A 16,099-nucleotide genomic window follows, 5' to 3' on the forward strand; every position below is an offset into this window, starting at 1 on the left:
GTTAATTTTATGGTTGGGGTCACTACAACATGAGGCTCGCAGCATTAGGAAGGCTGGGATCCATGGTTCTAGAGACACCCATGTGCTTTGGCTTATGGTCCCGTCTCCCACCTTCATAGATTATCACAGCAGCGTTGTATCCTACCATATTCTTTCTGCTTCTGGCACTCCTGTCTTCCTCTTGTCAGAATCTTTGCAACGACACTGAGACTACTTGAGAGTGCAGTGTCGTCTCCCAGGCTCAGCAGCTGTGATTTTATCACACGCACAAAGTCATCTTCAGGGGTAAGGCGACACATTCATGTCTGTCAGGACCAAACAAATCTCCAATGTTCAGGTGCAGGGTGGATAAGCACAGATATTCCCCCACACTGCAGGGAGGAGATGGGCCACCACCTCCCCCTCATCCCAGGGAAATTCTGAAAAATTCTGGAACGACTTTCCTGGGGTTTCTTAGAATGGAAAAGTAGATGCCTGTACAGACTGGCAGACTTCCCCTGAATCTAATAACTCTAAACTGACACATTCTAAAATTGTCTTTGCACAGTTGAAACTTTTGCATAATCAAATAATGAGATTTTTCTAATGTATGAATGTTGATTTTTCTATCCTCCATGCCCTGCTGAGGATGGCACCCAGGGTTCTAGTCATGGCAGGCAGTGCTTTTCCCATGAACCGTATTGACAGGACAGCCCTGGGATTTGGGATAGGGTCTTGCTCTGTAATATAGGCTGGCCTTGAACTCAGGAGTCTGCTGCCCCAGCCTCTGAGTACGCAGATTACAGGTGTGGTTAGCCTGTCCCATTTCTCTACTCTTATCATGTAAATTGTGGTTTTGGGTTGTAGCTGAGGAACTGTGGTGGTCTGGAGCCCCTGACTGAACTCCTGCACTCCAAGATTGATGAGGTACGAAGGCATGCCAGCTGGGCTGTGATGGTCTGCGCCAGTGACGAGCTGACGGCGGTTGAGTTATGCAGGCTTGGGTAAGTGGAGCTGCCGTTCATCTAGCTCAGGTGCAGAACACAAGAGAAAGAAGCAGACCCTTCAGGCTGAAAAAGTGTCAAATAGAGGCTGCGGGGTTATTTAGCGTAGCGTCTGGAGGGGCCACCAGGGCAGGGCATCCTTTGCTTTCCTGTCCACCTGATGGCGACCTCCTTGAATGTTCCACCTTCACTTTCAATGTTTCCTTTTCCACTCCATCCTCATAAATGGTACTCCTTCACCTTTGCTAAACACATCCTGTTTATTGTAGCATGATTAATAGAACTCAGACACAGATATTGAGGTTCTACCCGAAGGTCAGAAAAGCAAAACAGCCAGCCACCGGCTTTTACCTTTACCTCAGTCTGAAATGGATGCCAGGAATCCTCAGAATGGGATTGAGAGCTGTCTCCTCCTGTCTTCTATCACTCTCTAGGTCTGGGATTAAAGGCGTGCACCACTACCACCTGGTTTCTATGACAAACTAGTGTGGCTACTGGGATTAAAGTGTGTGCAACCAAACCACTACCTGGTCTGTAAGGCTGACCAGTGGGGCTGTTTTGCTCTCTGATCTTCAGCAAACTTTATTTATTAAAATACAAATTAAGTATACTATAGTTTATGTCCCAGTCTTAAGGCTGAAATAAACTGAGTGGGCCACTGCTATCTTATTTAACCCCCCTCCCCACAACACCTAACCCTTGCCCCTGATATCTGCATTTAATCAGCATCCTTCTCCCAGTTCATTCCTCCCATGTGCTGCGGGTAAGCTTGGCTCTCCTTAGCATGGTAGCAAAAGAGCTGTGAAGGCCTCCACACATTCCCAAGTGTTTGTTCTTGTTACATAATTTGTTAACAAAATCCAGGGTTCCATACTCTTTGTGCATCAAATGAACAATGAAAAGAAAAGCCAGGGCCGGCCCGACTCACTGCTGTGTTCTACTGAATCTTTAGGGCACAGCTAATGCCAGTGCCCCTCAAACTGTTCTGTGAGACAGAAAGGATCACTCCCAAATGCACTCTGTGAAACTAGCATTACCCTAATTCCAAACTGGATAAGGATGCAACCATAAAGAAAATAATGGACCAATCTCCCCGATAAACATAGACACAAGCATTCTTCTAATGTGATTTCAAGAACATACAAAGCTTAGACACTGGAGGGTTGTAGTGTAACAGAACATGGTTGTTTGAATGAAAATTGTTCTATAGGTGCACAGGGATGGCACTCTTAAGAGGTGTGGCTTTATTGAAGGAAATATGCCACTATGCTCAAGTCAAGACCACTGTGGCATTCACTTCCTGCTGCCTACAAATATAGATGCAGAACTCAGCTACCTCTCCAGCACCATATCTGCCACGTGTGCCACCATGCTCCCTGCCATGTCGATTATGGACTAAACTTTTGAACTTTGAGCCAGCTCCAATCAAATATTTTCCTTTATAAGAGTTGTTGTGGTCATAGTGTCTCCTCATGGCAATAGAAACCCTAAGACACAGAGTAAATAACTGGACAAAAGAACAGAAGTCACACGACCATTTCAATAGCTGGAGAAAAGGCATCTGGGAAGGTTCAACATCCCTTCAGGCAAAAACTCTGATGAAATTAGAAAATAAAAAAGGACCATGTTTTGTACCAGGCTTTTTCTTTTGCCCATCAACCAGTTCCCAAATCATGACATGGAGGCTTCTTATTAGTTTTCAATGCGCAGCCTAATTTAGGCACATTTCTGGTTAGCCCTTTTAACTTAAACTTACCTGTTTCTCTTTATCTACCTTTCTTCAGTGTATCTTTCTTTTACTGCTTCTCTGTGTCTGGCTGACTGGTGTCTGCCTAACTTCTTGCCCCTGGCATCTCCCTTGATGCCTCTCATTCTTCCTCTCTTTTTCTTTGACCTTAGATTTCTCCTCCTATTTATTTTCTCTGCCTGTTAACCCCACCTATCCTTTCGCTGCCTAACTATTGGCCATTCAGCTCTGTATTCGACCAATCAGGTGCCTTAGGCAAGCAAGGTGAAACAGATGCAACACATCTTTACATAATTAAGCCCACATCCTACATCATTAAGTAAATACAGCACAAACAAAAATAACACATTTTTACAAGTTAAAATAATATTCTGCAGCACAAATGTAACACACCTTTGCCTAGTTAAAATAGTAGTCTACAACAATACCTCAACAGAACTAAGGGAACATACAGCAAGCCTATAGCCAATATTTCTAAGTGGAAAAAAACTAAAATCCTTGTCTCTGAAATCAGGAACAAGACACAGGCAGCTACAGCGACTTCTGAGATTCAATAGCGCAGAGTCTTAGCTAGTGCAACAAGAGAAAGAAAGGAACAAGATACAAACAGGAAAAGTCAAATTGTCCCTGTTTGCAGAAAGCTTAATCTTTTATTTAAAAGATGCTAAATACTTCACAGAAAAAAACTCTTAGAACTGACAAATACTTCCAGCAACTAGCAGGATCTAAAATCAACATCCAGACATCAGTAGTTTCTCTATGTGCCAACATTAAACTTGCTAAGAAAGAAATAGGAGCGAAACAAATCCTATTTACAATCATTTAAAAAACAATGTCTAGGAATAAACAGAGCCAGTGAAGTAAAAGACCTCTAAAATGAAAATAAGGACACTAGAGAATAAATTGAAGACACTAGAAGATGGGAAGATGCTCTTCACTCTTAGATCAGCATAATCAGCACCTGCACTCCAAAAGCTATTTGCATATTGAGCACAGCATCCATCAAAGCTCACAGTGACAATCTTCACAGAACTAGAATAAACAATCCAGAAATTTTTATGAAAGCATAAAAAACTCAAAAGAGTCAACGCAGCACTAAGAAAGAGCAGTGCTGGAGGTGTCACTCCTGTTGGTCCTAAATTATACTGTAGAGCCATAGTAACAAAACCTACATGGCACCAAAACACATATAGACCAATGGAATACAAGAGAACTTCCAGATTTCAACCTTCATAGTCACAGCCCCATGATTTTTTGACAAAGATGCCAAAAATACACATTGGAGAAAATTTAGAATATTTGATAAATGATACAGGGGAGAATGGCCATCCACATGTAGAAAAATAAATAGATTCTAATCTCTTACAGTGCAGAAAGAAATTTAAATTAGGTAGAAGACCTTAATGTAAGACCTGAATCCTTGAAACTGATGGAAGAAGACAGGACTATACTTCTAGGTATAGACTCAGGCAAGCACTTTCTGAAAGGAACTCCAAGAGCACAGGAAATAATCCCAAGAATTCACAAATGAGATAGAATTTCTCATTTATGCATAGCAGAATATGGTCGCCAGCATGAGCAGACAGTCTTCAGAAGAGAACAATACCTTCAATAACTACTACATAGCAGATTATATGGGATTGATAACTAGAACGTGTAAAGAATATCCATCTGAAGGATCATCCAGTCAATAAATGGGCAAATGAACTGAATAGATAATTCTCAAAAGAAGAAATACAAATGACTAACAGATATCTGGAAAAGTGTTCACTATCTTAGCCATCAGAGAAATGCAAGTTAAAATTATTTTGATATTCTGTTATAGCCAGTCAGAAAAGTTGTTATCAAGAAACAAATGACACTAAATGCTGCTGTAGGGAAGGATGAGCCCTGATACACAGCCAGGAGTGTAAACTGCATCCAAAGGACTGGAAGTACACATACCACAGAGACCATCGAATGCTCACCCAAAACAGTGGAGCAATAGAACCAGCCTAGATGTCCATTAACAAACAGATAAAGAAAGCTGTGCAATTTTATCTAGCTCCTTCTTTATCTCCAAGAGCTAGTACCAGGACAGCTAGGGCTGTTACACAGTGAAAGCCTGTCTTGAAAAACAAACAAACAAAAAACTCTGCAGTCATGACACCTGAAGAAAAGTGGATAGAACTGAAGATCACTGTGTAAAATTCATATCTAGACTCAGAAAGACAAGTATGTATTTCTTATATGTAGAACCTAGATTTAAATTATAAGTGTGTGTGTGTGTTTAAAGGAGACCCTGGGAGGAAAGGAAGAAACCTTAAAAGAGCGATGGAGAAGGGAAAATGAAGGGTAACAGAATACATGTGACATGTGACAAGAGTTCTAGTATGGAAAGTAGTGATCTTTAGAGGGTAAAAGGGAGCCAGCCAAGAGGGGCAAGGAGGATGAGGAAGGGCGGTGAGTGTGCAAATTAGAATAAAGTACAGTGGCACATGCATACAAAAATGTCACAATAGAACACATTAGTTTGTAAGTCAGCCTAAAAATTAAAGAAATGACAAAAAAGGACAGAGAATTGTTCCCTAAAAATACCCATTCATCTGTTTCCTGTTGCTGCGACAAGTTCCTGAGGAGGAAAACTACAGAGGAAAGGTTGGTTTTGGCTCACAGTTTCAGAGGTTTTGACTCATGGCTACTTGGTCTCCTTCAGGTTTCAGAGGTTTCAGCTCGTGGTTGCTTGGTCTCACTGTATCTGGACCTGGGGTGAGGCAACACATCACAGTGGGAGCACGGAGCCAAGCAGGGCTGCTCACCTCCAGGGCAGCCAGGAAGCAGAGAGGGGGAGGGATGGCTCCCAATAACCCTTTGAAGGACACACACCAATGCCCTCCTTCCCTCCCCTGAACCCCACCTCCATGCTCCACCACCTCCCAGCAGTGCACAGCCAGTCAACCAGGCTTTGAATGCAGACATTTATCCAGTCCACATGCTACCAACTGTTTGAATATGAGCTATTGCGTGGCATTTGTGTTCTCAGAAAGCACTGATTTGTCTTCATAATTCTGTCAGTTTTACTTCGTTTAAGAAGGCAAGGGAGGCTCTAACCTTTCATCTCAGCTCCTCACTCGGGAGCTCAATGTCAGTGGCTTGGAGAAAACAAACAGGGCTTTTTTTTTTTTTTTTTTTTTTTATTTTGTGACAGGGCTCTAGATATCCTTGAGGAAATTAATTTATCAGTAAGTCGGAAAAATAAATTCAGCGAGGCAGCCTATAACAAATTGCTCAACCACAATCTTTCCCTGAAATACAGCCAGACTGGCTATTTGTCATCCAGCAACATAATCACCGATGGATTCTATGATTACGGTCGGGTAAGTGACAGTACGTGTTGTGTTCTACTACGATTTCCCCTTTAAGCCTGATATATTTTTACAGACAGAAGTGTGAAAATCAGCACTTTAGCCTGGACTCTTGGCGAGAAGACTTTGCATTCTCACAGTTTTAACTAGGTTCTGTTTTACCAGTAGTTTAAGTCAGCTTGTTAACTCAAGTCCAGTAACACCCACGACACAAGCAAACTACCGAGAAATTGCACCACAAAAGTTCATTGTATCCAACACTGAGTGGTTTTGAGAGAACTGCTATAGCATCAGCACAGAGATGCTTCAGGAGAGCTGAGGACAAGAGCTGGAAATCCAGCCCAGAACACATAGGGAAATGCGGACAGAGAGCAGGGCATGAGCGTTGAGACATTCAATGAACCTATTCTATGTAGAGGAGAATTCTGATTCATTCACTCTGTAAGTACCATGCTTCTGATGTTGTAGGCTTTCACTAAGATCTCTGCTCCCATGGGACCAATGGGAGGACACAGACAAGAGCAAACGTGCTAGAGTTGGGTGGGGATGGGGGGAGAGTCAATCAGAATTAGGGTATGGGCATCTACAAACCTATGAGGTAATAAAGCGGATAGTTGCCATTTTCAAAATGGTGGTGAGGCAGCCCTCACTGAGTGTGAATCTGAATAAAAACTTGGAGAGAGTAGGAAAGTTAGCTTGGTGGCTATCTAGGAAAGAACTTTCTGGGCAGAGGAATTGGGGGCAAATTGCTGGGCATGTCTAAGGAATATTAGGGCGGGGACAGTATAGGAGCAGAGCTGATAAAATGGGAGACTAGAGATTACTTCAGATGGGTAAAGGAACCCAGATCATATGATCCTCAAAGACCCCGACAAGAGCAGGACCCCCATCTGAATGGGAAATGGGGCAAGATCCCTGTAGAATGGTAAAGTCTACTTCAGTGTTAGAGGACCTCTTTGCATTGTTTTGAAAGATTATGAAAACTATCTTAGTTAGAAATGAAATCTATTAACTTGATCAAAAAGATCCAGAAGTTTATCTAGTCTGCTCTCTTCTCTCAGGCTGACAAAATTGCCATGGAGTCACTTCTGTGCCCTCCCACTCTCAAGTTGATAGCCTCCTTTTCTTTGATTATTATTGTTATATACATATATATGTATGTGGATACATGCATGCATGGATGGACACACAGAGAGAGAGAGAGAGAGAGAGAGAGAGAGAGAGAGAGAGAGAGAGAGAGAGAGAATCTGCTGAGTCCATTTTTGTTGTTTTTGTGTATATGGTTTCAGGGCTGACCACTTGGCACTGGATAACCAATAAAAGGGCTCATCCTTAGGAGAGGTTAGTTTCCCTTCTCCCAGCAATCATTAGAAGCCTGTGGTTCCTTATTTAGAGGTAGAATCCCATGAAATTTTCTCCCCTCTGTATTAACATGTCCATGAGTGTTTACCTGAATATGTGTGTGTGTGTGTGTGTGTGTGTGTGTGTGTGTGTGTGTGTGTGTGTGTTGTGTGCTTGGTGCCTGAGAAGGCCAGAAGAGAGCATTAGCTCTCCAGAGACTGGAGTTACAGACAGTTGTGAAATGCCACTAGGTTCTGGAACTGAACCTGGATTCTCTTCAAGAGAAACAAGTGCTCTTAACAGCTGAGCCATCTTTACAGCAAACAATTTTTAAGGAATCAGTTTCCGCTCGCAGGTACTTTTACAGGAGAAGTCCTCCTCCTCCTCCTTCTCCCCTCCCTCTCCCCCCCCCCTCTCTCTCTCTCTCTTGTCTGGTCTGTCTTTCAGTTCTCCATCTGTAGTGTGTGTGCACATGAATGGATTAGACTCTTCTTCAAACTGTCAAGAACCCTTCCTATCAGCACTCACGTTTAAATCACGGCATATGCGGAGAACCCACTCTGGCGTTCACATTATCTTACAGATAAATCCTGGTACCAAGCTTTTGCCACTGAAGGAACTCTGCTTACAGGAGCTGAATGATCACCGTGCTATTCTGTTAGTCAACAGTAAATCTGACACGTGAGTCTTTGGGGTAGCGGTGCTTTAGGGAGGGAAGTGTACCGTTTCTGCTAGTAAATACACATGCGTGTAAAATGTCCCAGTATGGTCTCCTCCCAGCTGTATCTAATACTGAAAATAAGGACCAGTCCACAGGAACAACCCATGTTCTCCATTGATTCCACGTTAGTAATTTCCAGTGGATTTGGGGATATAACCAGAGAATTTAAATGTAGGAAGCAATGACGAGTCTCCAGGAATGTGTAGTAGCATTCTACTACCACCATCATTTTTCTTTAAAATAATAAATGGTTGAGCTAAAAATTAAAGTATAATAAAAAAAATACAGGGTCTTTTTATGTAGTCCAGGCTGGCCTTGAGGTCACAGAGATCCACCCACCTCTGCCTTTACAGTGCTGGGGTTAAGGGTTGTGCCACCACACCTGGTTTACACATTTTGGGCTTTTTAAACTGGATTGCTTATAGCACAAGTTGGCTTCAAACTCCTGTTGTAGCTGAGGATGGCCTTGAACTTCTGCCTCCAAGCCTGAGTGGGTTATAGGCCTGTACCACCAGGTATCATTTATGTTGTGAAGAGGCTCAAACCCAAGCCTGTGTGCATGCTGGGCAAGTTCTCTGCCAACCGAGCTACTGCCCAGCCCCAGCTCAATATTAAAAAAACAAACAAACAAACAAACAATCAGACTGATCCTGTGAGCCTGCGTATCTGTCATGCAAGTCTTTCCTGCTCTGGCTTGGGGAAAGTTTGACTTTATTTTAGTTTTAACCTCTCTTTCATGCTTTTAAAAGTATGACTTTCCCAAACAGTCTGCTTTATAGGACAAAGTTAGTGTTGACAAACTTCAATTTGTACCTAACTTCAAATGTATGACATTCCAGTTCTCCACCTCCATCTATGGAGGATAAATTGTCAGACTTTGGCTACGGACGAAGCATTTCTTCTTCATCTTCCTTAAGAAGGGCAAGCAAAGAGAAGAACACGTAAGGACATACTTTATCAACACTCAGCTAAGCCCCTAGAGATGAAAGATGAAGGTTTTTGTTGTTCGATTTTTAGATTTTTGGCAACTCAATTCTTTTTCTTCTTATGGTGATAGAGCTTTGTAATTGTTTTGTAAACTGCTTTGGTAAAGATCTCTAGGGGGAAATTAGGTGTGGGGGACCTGTAATTGAGGTTGAGTTTCCCTGAACTGTGGCTGGAATAGGCTCTGACTGTTAACAATGGTGATTGACCCAATCATAATGGGAGAGGAAGGACCTTCTAATAAAATTAGCTTGTCAATGTAACCTGTTGCCAATGTTAGTATAACTAGAATAAGATGTGTTCTTTACAAATGACAAAAAAGAGAAATAGTTTTCATTTTAGTGCTGGATTTGGATCTCCCACAGAAGAAAAATCGGAGCCCACATCAGGACGAAACACTGTCCTCAGCAGGGGTACCACCAAGGAGAAAGGCTCAAGGTAGGAAATCTTCTCTGGGTTACAACCACGGCAACTTGTAATTATACAACAGGGGTCAGAAAGGGAGATGTAGCTTTTGTTTATTCTATGCTGGGTATGGAACCCCAAAGTCTCCAAGGTAGTTAAGGGCTTACACTGAACAATAACCAAGCACCTGAAATCTCCTATTTAGTAGCCACCACTCAGGTCTTAAATAGCTTGGTGCCACAGAGTCTGTCCAGCAAGTGATATAATCTGGACTTGGGCCCCAGTACTACCAAAGTGGGGGAATTATGGTTTGTACTTATTAATAGCAGTTGAAGGAATCTTTGAATTTTTTTTTCAAAATATTCAAAAGAAAAATTCATGTGAATTTCAGTTGATTTGTTCCTTTTACCCTGTGCGGTAAATAATGGGTAAAGATAAATAATTCCCACCCCTGGTTTGCTCCACTGAAACATCGACCCAGTACTTGGGAATTACTTAACTTGGAAGCCACTCATGCCTACCCCAGGTTAGCCCCATAGTCTTGGCTTGTTTGAATCTGGAACAAATTCAAGTTCCTTGTCAATTAGGTAATGAATGTTTCAGTAAGATCTGTTGCTTAACCATAATATTGTGAGAGTCTAGCCTCCTGAACACAACATAAAATGTCTGCACCCATACATAGGAGGATTTAGCATGTTTTCTAAACAGTCTCTTTACCTTAAAATTAATATGCTTATTTACATATCACTAATGACCAAGTTACAAAATTCTGCTAGAAAAATTGATAGAACTAAGGTCATGCAGAAACAATGGAAGCACCCAGAAACCCTCACCCCCTCAAAACTACAGCTGGCTGTGAGTCTTGTCCCTGCAGCATCCACAGCTCGGGAGCAAGTATGTGGTTGAACTGGGGGACACTCTGACCTGCCTGGACCCGTGGGACTTGGTCTTTCCATTCTTTCTGAAATGCTCCACCCACCCCTTCCAAGTATATTTGGATAGACCTCTTGATCTGCCCACATGAGTATTGGTTCACCAAAGACTTGTCTACCTTAAGAGTCGGGAGTGGTGGCACACGCCTTTAATCCCAGAACTTGGGAGGCAGAGATATGTGGATCTCTGTGAGTTTGAGGCCAGCCTGGTCTACAGGGTAAGTTCCAGGACAGCCAGGACTGTTAAACAGAAAAACCCTGTCTTGGAAAACCAAAAACCAAACCAAAAGAAACAAAAAAAGAGTGTCATTTACTGAACTTGCCCTTTGGTCCTTATCAAGGAGAAAACTTACTAAAGGCTAAAATCACAAATCGGGACCATTTGAGTCTGGGCCATCTCAGAAGTGGGAAAGCTGAGTCTTACCTGAGACCCTTTCATGCTTAAGTTTCTGTGGTTTCCTCACAAAGGGGCTGTGGTGGCCATCTAGGGAGATCGTTCTCTTCCTCTTAGAAAATTCACTAGTTGATTTCTGCTCAGCTTGAATCATCTGGGAAGAGGGAGCCTTAGCTGAGAAAGTGCCCAAGCAGGTGGGCTGGTAAGCAAGTCTGTGGTCATGTTATTCTTATCAGTGTTAGTGTTAGTGTTAGTGTTAGTGTTAGTGTTAGTGTTAGTGGTTGATGTTGAAGGCCCCAGCCCCTTGTGGGTGGTGCCATCCCTGAGTAGGTAGTCCTGGGATATACAGGAAAGCAGGCTGAGAAAGCCATGAGAATCAAGCCAGTGAGTAGCATTCCTCCAAGGCTGATGGTGACTTTTCTTCACGAGGGAGTGGAACCTAAGAGATGAAAGCTTAAATAAACCCTTTCCTCCCAAGCTAGAAGTTGCTTTTGGTCATGATGTTTATTACAGTAACAAGACACTAACCAGGACACAGGATCGCTTGCTCTCCTATGAGTTCTCAGTACCCTCAGCTAGTGCCATCCTTCGAAATCCCCAGGGGTACAAACAACAGAGAAGACTTTATCTACTAGCTGGAGATTCTGATGAGGCAATGATAATGCATGGGGTGGGGCCAAAGGTTTAGGACAAGCTGTTTGGGGGAAGGGTGCCGAGCTGGAAATGTATTCAAGGATATAAATGCACCTAGTGTTAGCGTGCATGAAGAGCAGGCACTGCCGTCTACCACGCTAGACATAAACCGTGTGAAAGCGCAGACTCACTCTTATGCAGATGTAAGGAGAGTTCTGTATGCAGCACAATTACAGTTTTAGTTGATACGCCTCAAAATAGCCTTTTGTCTGAAACCCTATGGAATTTCGAGGGGGAATTTGTATAACCGGCACCAGTCAGAGTCAAACATAGTTCAAGCGTCCCAGGACCCTAACCCTGATACTCTCCATCCAGTCCCTGACACTGCATTTCAGACTCTGAGGTTGACAGGACTTGGTGGTGGTGTTTTCTGGGGTTTTGGTTTTTCAAGATCTCACTATGTAGCTGTAGCCCTGGTTGACCTGGAATTCACTTACGTAGGCCAGACTGGCCTGGAACCCACAGCAATCGGCCTATCTCTCTACCTCCTGAGTTCTGGCAATAAGGGTGAACACCACCAGGTCATCGACGATGACTTTTACGGGATCCTTGGTATGTTACATCTGATACTGCTTTTTCCACCCAGCACAATGCCTTTGAGACAGTTCCAAATTATTTTGTGCATTCCTAGTTTATTCCTTTTTATTCTTGACCAGTATTTCATTGTAAGGGTTTATCACTATATACACTCATTTCTTATTGAAGGGCATTTGAATTGAATTGTCTCTAGTTTTTGTTTTTTTTTTGTTTTTTTTGGCATTTTATACATGTGAGTCATTGCATTTTGTTCTAATTCATTTCCCTCCCCAGTTGCGTTTTCCTTATTCCTCTATGCCTTTCAGATTAATTCAGAGAATAGTAAGGATTTGGTCATTTGATTGACTGGATACGGGATTTTATCATTGTTTACTCTCAAAGGAAAGGGAGGGGAAAAAAAGAAGAAGAAAAGGTAAAAGAGGAAGAAGAGGTGCTAGCAGTGCCCAAACTGACAGAAGGCAGCCCCGACAAAGAGTGGTACCCGCCTCCCGACCCTGAGTTCTGCGTATACGTGTACGAGGTGACCAAGTCCATACTGCCCATCATCAACATTAAGGACCAGATCGAGGCCCTTGCCAAGTGAGCTCTTCCATGCCCCCCGATCTTCCTCTCTCTGTGTATACTTGCTTCTGAATTTTTAAAAGCTTCAGTGGTTTGCTTTTTTTAAAAAGTTAATTTAGAATAAAATCAACAAAATAAACCACAGTGGTTTATGGCGCCTGGGCTCTGACTCCACAGCAGGGAATTAAAGGGACTGTCATTTCTGTTACATAAGAATCAGCAGAAGTTGCTCAGAGACAAACGCCTGCGATTTTTTTTTCTAGTTAAGCTGATTAAATGCACCTTTGATATGAGAGAGGCTATGAGTGAATTCGTGTTTAAAAATGAAATCATTTCTTAGGTGTACGTGGTCCTCATCACTTAAAGGCGTCTCACTGTGAGTTCTCTATAAACTCCCTCGTTTTTCTTTTAAGTACAAATAGGCACCAGTTTTTCTGATGGGTGTCTGCTGGTTTATTTGCCCTTTCTCTCGAGTGGACTGTGGGTATTCTGAGAGCTCGCCGCAGGCCACACCAGAGCTCCCTGTAAGGCTCCGAAGTTGCCCCCCTCATTCGGGCTCATTCCATTCACGAGGTTGAGGCTGGGGGGGGGGCATGCTTACTGTATTAAGTCAATCACAAATACATATGGAAATGGAAATCATGCTGATTTAATTCAGTGCAGAGAACAAAATGAATGCTAAGATCCCAATGGGTACACACAAGCTAAATGATTATCACACTAAACATACATGTAATTTTAAAGCTTTATCTTATTCTTGAGCAGTGTTAAGTGTTTTAGTCTGAAAGTGAAAGCATTTACTAACTGGCGGACTTTCTTCTTTCAAGGCATTTAACCTCAAAAGCAAGAGGAAACCAGACAACTTTCCCACTACTCATAACATTTTCGAGGGGGGGGGAGGTGCCTATACTTTTGAGATGAGATCTCAGTATATGGCCCAATCTGGCCTCACCCTTCTGAGGCTCCTTCTGCCTCTGCCTCCTAAAGACTGGGCTTATAAGCAATGTAAATTTCATAATTTTTATTTAAAATTTTTTCATTTATAATTTATTTTTTAATGAAGATACATTAAGCATGTTCCCCCCCGCAAGTACTTTTTTTTAAGTAAAGCAAATAAAAACCAGAGAAAATGTAGTTTTTACATGTGTAATTGTATATATAAGCACACATAAAACATCAAAAGTAAGTGATTAAAACTGACTGTTTTTCATCTCCATGTAATGGGCACAGGTATGTGGCAGATAAAATGGGTGGTAAGATTTCAAAAGAGAAGCTGTCTGACTTCAGCTGGGAGCTTCATATAAGTGAACTAAAATTTCAACTGAAATCCAATGTCATACCAATTGGATACATCAAGAAAGGAATCTTTTATCATCGAGCTTTGCTCTTCAAGGTATTTAAAGTATTTTTGTCTCATTTTCCATTAGGTTAAAAAGTTTTGTCTTTATTGCATCAGATGGAACCCGTTGCTAATATTTAACTGGATGATATTTACTTTTGCATTTATACTTACTTAGTTTTAAAATATTTGTGATTATATATACACATATGTACACACATGGGTAAATAATATAAAAAATTCATTAGGTAGAAATACAACTTTCTAAATTTCATAAACATCTACACATAAAGTAACACTGGCATGAGAAGCAGGGGTCCTTGCAGGAAATGAGGAGGACGTCATCTAGATAGCAGAAGGGAGGGAGGAGACTTGGAGTGTAACAACAGAAAGGACTCGGCAGCTACCTGACTGTGGTGAGGAGAGTGCCTGGGAGAGCAGAGTTACCCCAGGTCCCGGGAAGGGCAAGAGAAGAAGACAGCCCCATTCACCGAGACGGAGCCCTAGGCAAGTGTGAGGCTTAGGAGAGTATTGATCCTCTGTGTAGGAACTGAGAAAATGCTTCCAACCCCCAAGTAATTATAAACTCCTGTATTAGTTACTGTGTGTGATGTTTTGCTCTTTTGGCTTTTGGGGGGGCTCACCACCCAGCTCCCAAATAAATCACACACAGAGGCTTATTCTTAGTTATGAATGCCCAACCTTAGCTTGGCTTGTTTCTTGCCAGCTTTTCTTAACTTATGTTAATCTGACTGCCTTTTGTCTCTGGGGTTTTATCTTTCTCTATTTCTATACACCTTTCCCTACTTTTTTCTCAGTGGCTTACTGTGTAGCTAGGTGGCTGGCCCCTGATGTCCTCCTCTCCTTGCGCCCTGTTCTTCTATTTATATTCTCTGTCTGAAAGCGCCGCCTATCCTTGCTCCTACCTTGCTATTGGCCATTTGTCTCTTTATTAGGACCATCAGGTGTTTTAGACAGGCACAGTCACACAGCTTCACAGAGTTAAACAAATGCAACATAAATAGAAGTCACACACCTGAAAATAATATTCCCCAAGTTACTTTTCTGCTTTCTGTGACCAACTATCTGGCAGGAAGCAATTTAAGGGAAGAAGGATTTGAGACTTAAGTCCACAGTGGCCTGGAGGTATGGCAGCAGCAGCTGAAAACACTGCGCCCACAGTAAGGGAGCAGAGAAAAATGGTGATGTGAAGTTTTTTTTGTTCTTTCCTCCCCTGCTGTTTGGGATGCCCACGCCCATGGGATGATGATGCCCACGTACAGAGTTGGTCTCCTCGTGTCCTTCTTCAGTTAAACCTCTGAAATTTCCTTACAAAATATCCCAAGGTGTGTCTACTAGATGAGGCTAAAGCCAATCAAGCTGACAATGAACTACTACTAATCTACCACTTACCGCTTTGACAACCAAACTCATCATTTTAAGTGAAAATATTCCATATCTCATTCTGAAGGACTCGTGGGCATCTCATGATGCAAACTTTCTTTAGTTAACTATAAGAGTCCCCTAAATCTTAACAGTCCAAAGTCTACTCTAAAAGTCAAAGCAATTTCTTAATGACGATGCCTATAAAGAACATTTTCCAAGTTATATAATTCTAGCATATAATGTCACAGAATAATCATTGCCTAATAAAAATGGATGAACAGGAACACAGTAAGAAAAGATTGGGTCAAAATAAGACCAAAACTCAACAGAGACCTAGGTGTGGCTCTTGGCACTTGGGAGGCAAAGGCAGGCAAATCTCTGAATTCAAGGCCAGTGTTGGTCTACAGAGTGACAGGTAGAACTATACAGAGAAACCTTGTCCTGGAAAACCAAACAAACCAAAATAAAAATCTCAACAGGGAAAACAGCAATCCCTACACCACCATGTTCAGCATCCAGGGCTTGTAATAGAATCACCTAGGCTTCTGAAGCCTTGCTTTTCCAGTTCCGTCTCCTATAGCACATGACCAACCACTGTCTTGTCAAACTGTGCTTTGTATGCACAGCTTTCCTTGGCTGATGGCCCATGATCTTAACATTTCCATCATCCTGGGATGCCCTCCTCTTATGTTGGATTGAATAAAAATGTTTCCCCCATAGGCCCAAAGGGAG

The 16,099-nt window shown here is 42.2% G+C and overlaps 1 protein-coding gene across 1 annotated transcript in view; it reads left to right on the plus strand.

The window, feature by feature from the left end:
- Armc3 (armadillo repeat containing 3) overlaps positions 1 to 16,099 on the plus strand; it is a 95,312-nt gene that overhangs the window by 71,335 nt on the left and 7,878 nt on the right. The window contains exons 12-18 of the mRNA XM_026782867.1: positions 847 to 983; positions 5,918 to 6,086; positions 7,999 to 8,096; positions 8,976 to 9,077; positions 9,463 to 9,558; positions 12,463 to 12,660; positions 13,873 to 14,035. Coding sequence (XP_026638668.1) covers positions 847 to 983; positions 5,918 to 6,086; positions 7,999 to 8,096; positions 8,976 to 9,077; positions 9,463 to 9,558; positions 12,463 to 12,660; positions 13,873 to 14,035 — 963 coding nt within the window. The remainder of the gene's footprint in view (positions 1 to 846; positions 984 to 5,917; positions 6,087 to 7,998; positions 8,097 to 8,975; positions 9,078 to 9,462; positions 9,559 to 12,462; positions 12,661 to 13,872; positions 14,036 to 16,099) is intronic.

Source organism: Microtus ochrogaster, chromosome 16 (assembly GCF_000317375.1).
Source record: "Microtus ochrogaster isolate Prairie Vole_2 chromosome 16, MicOch1.0, whole genome shotgun sequence".
NCBI classification, from domain to species: domain Eukaryota; kingdom Metazoa; phylum Chordata; class Mammalia; order Rodentia; family Cricetidae; genus Microtus; species Microtus ochrogaster.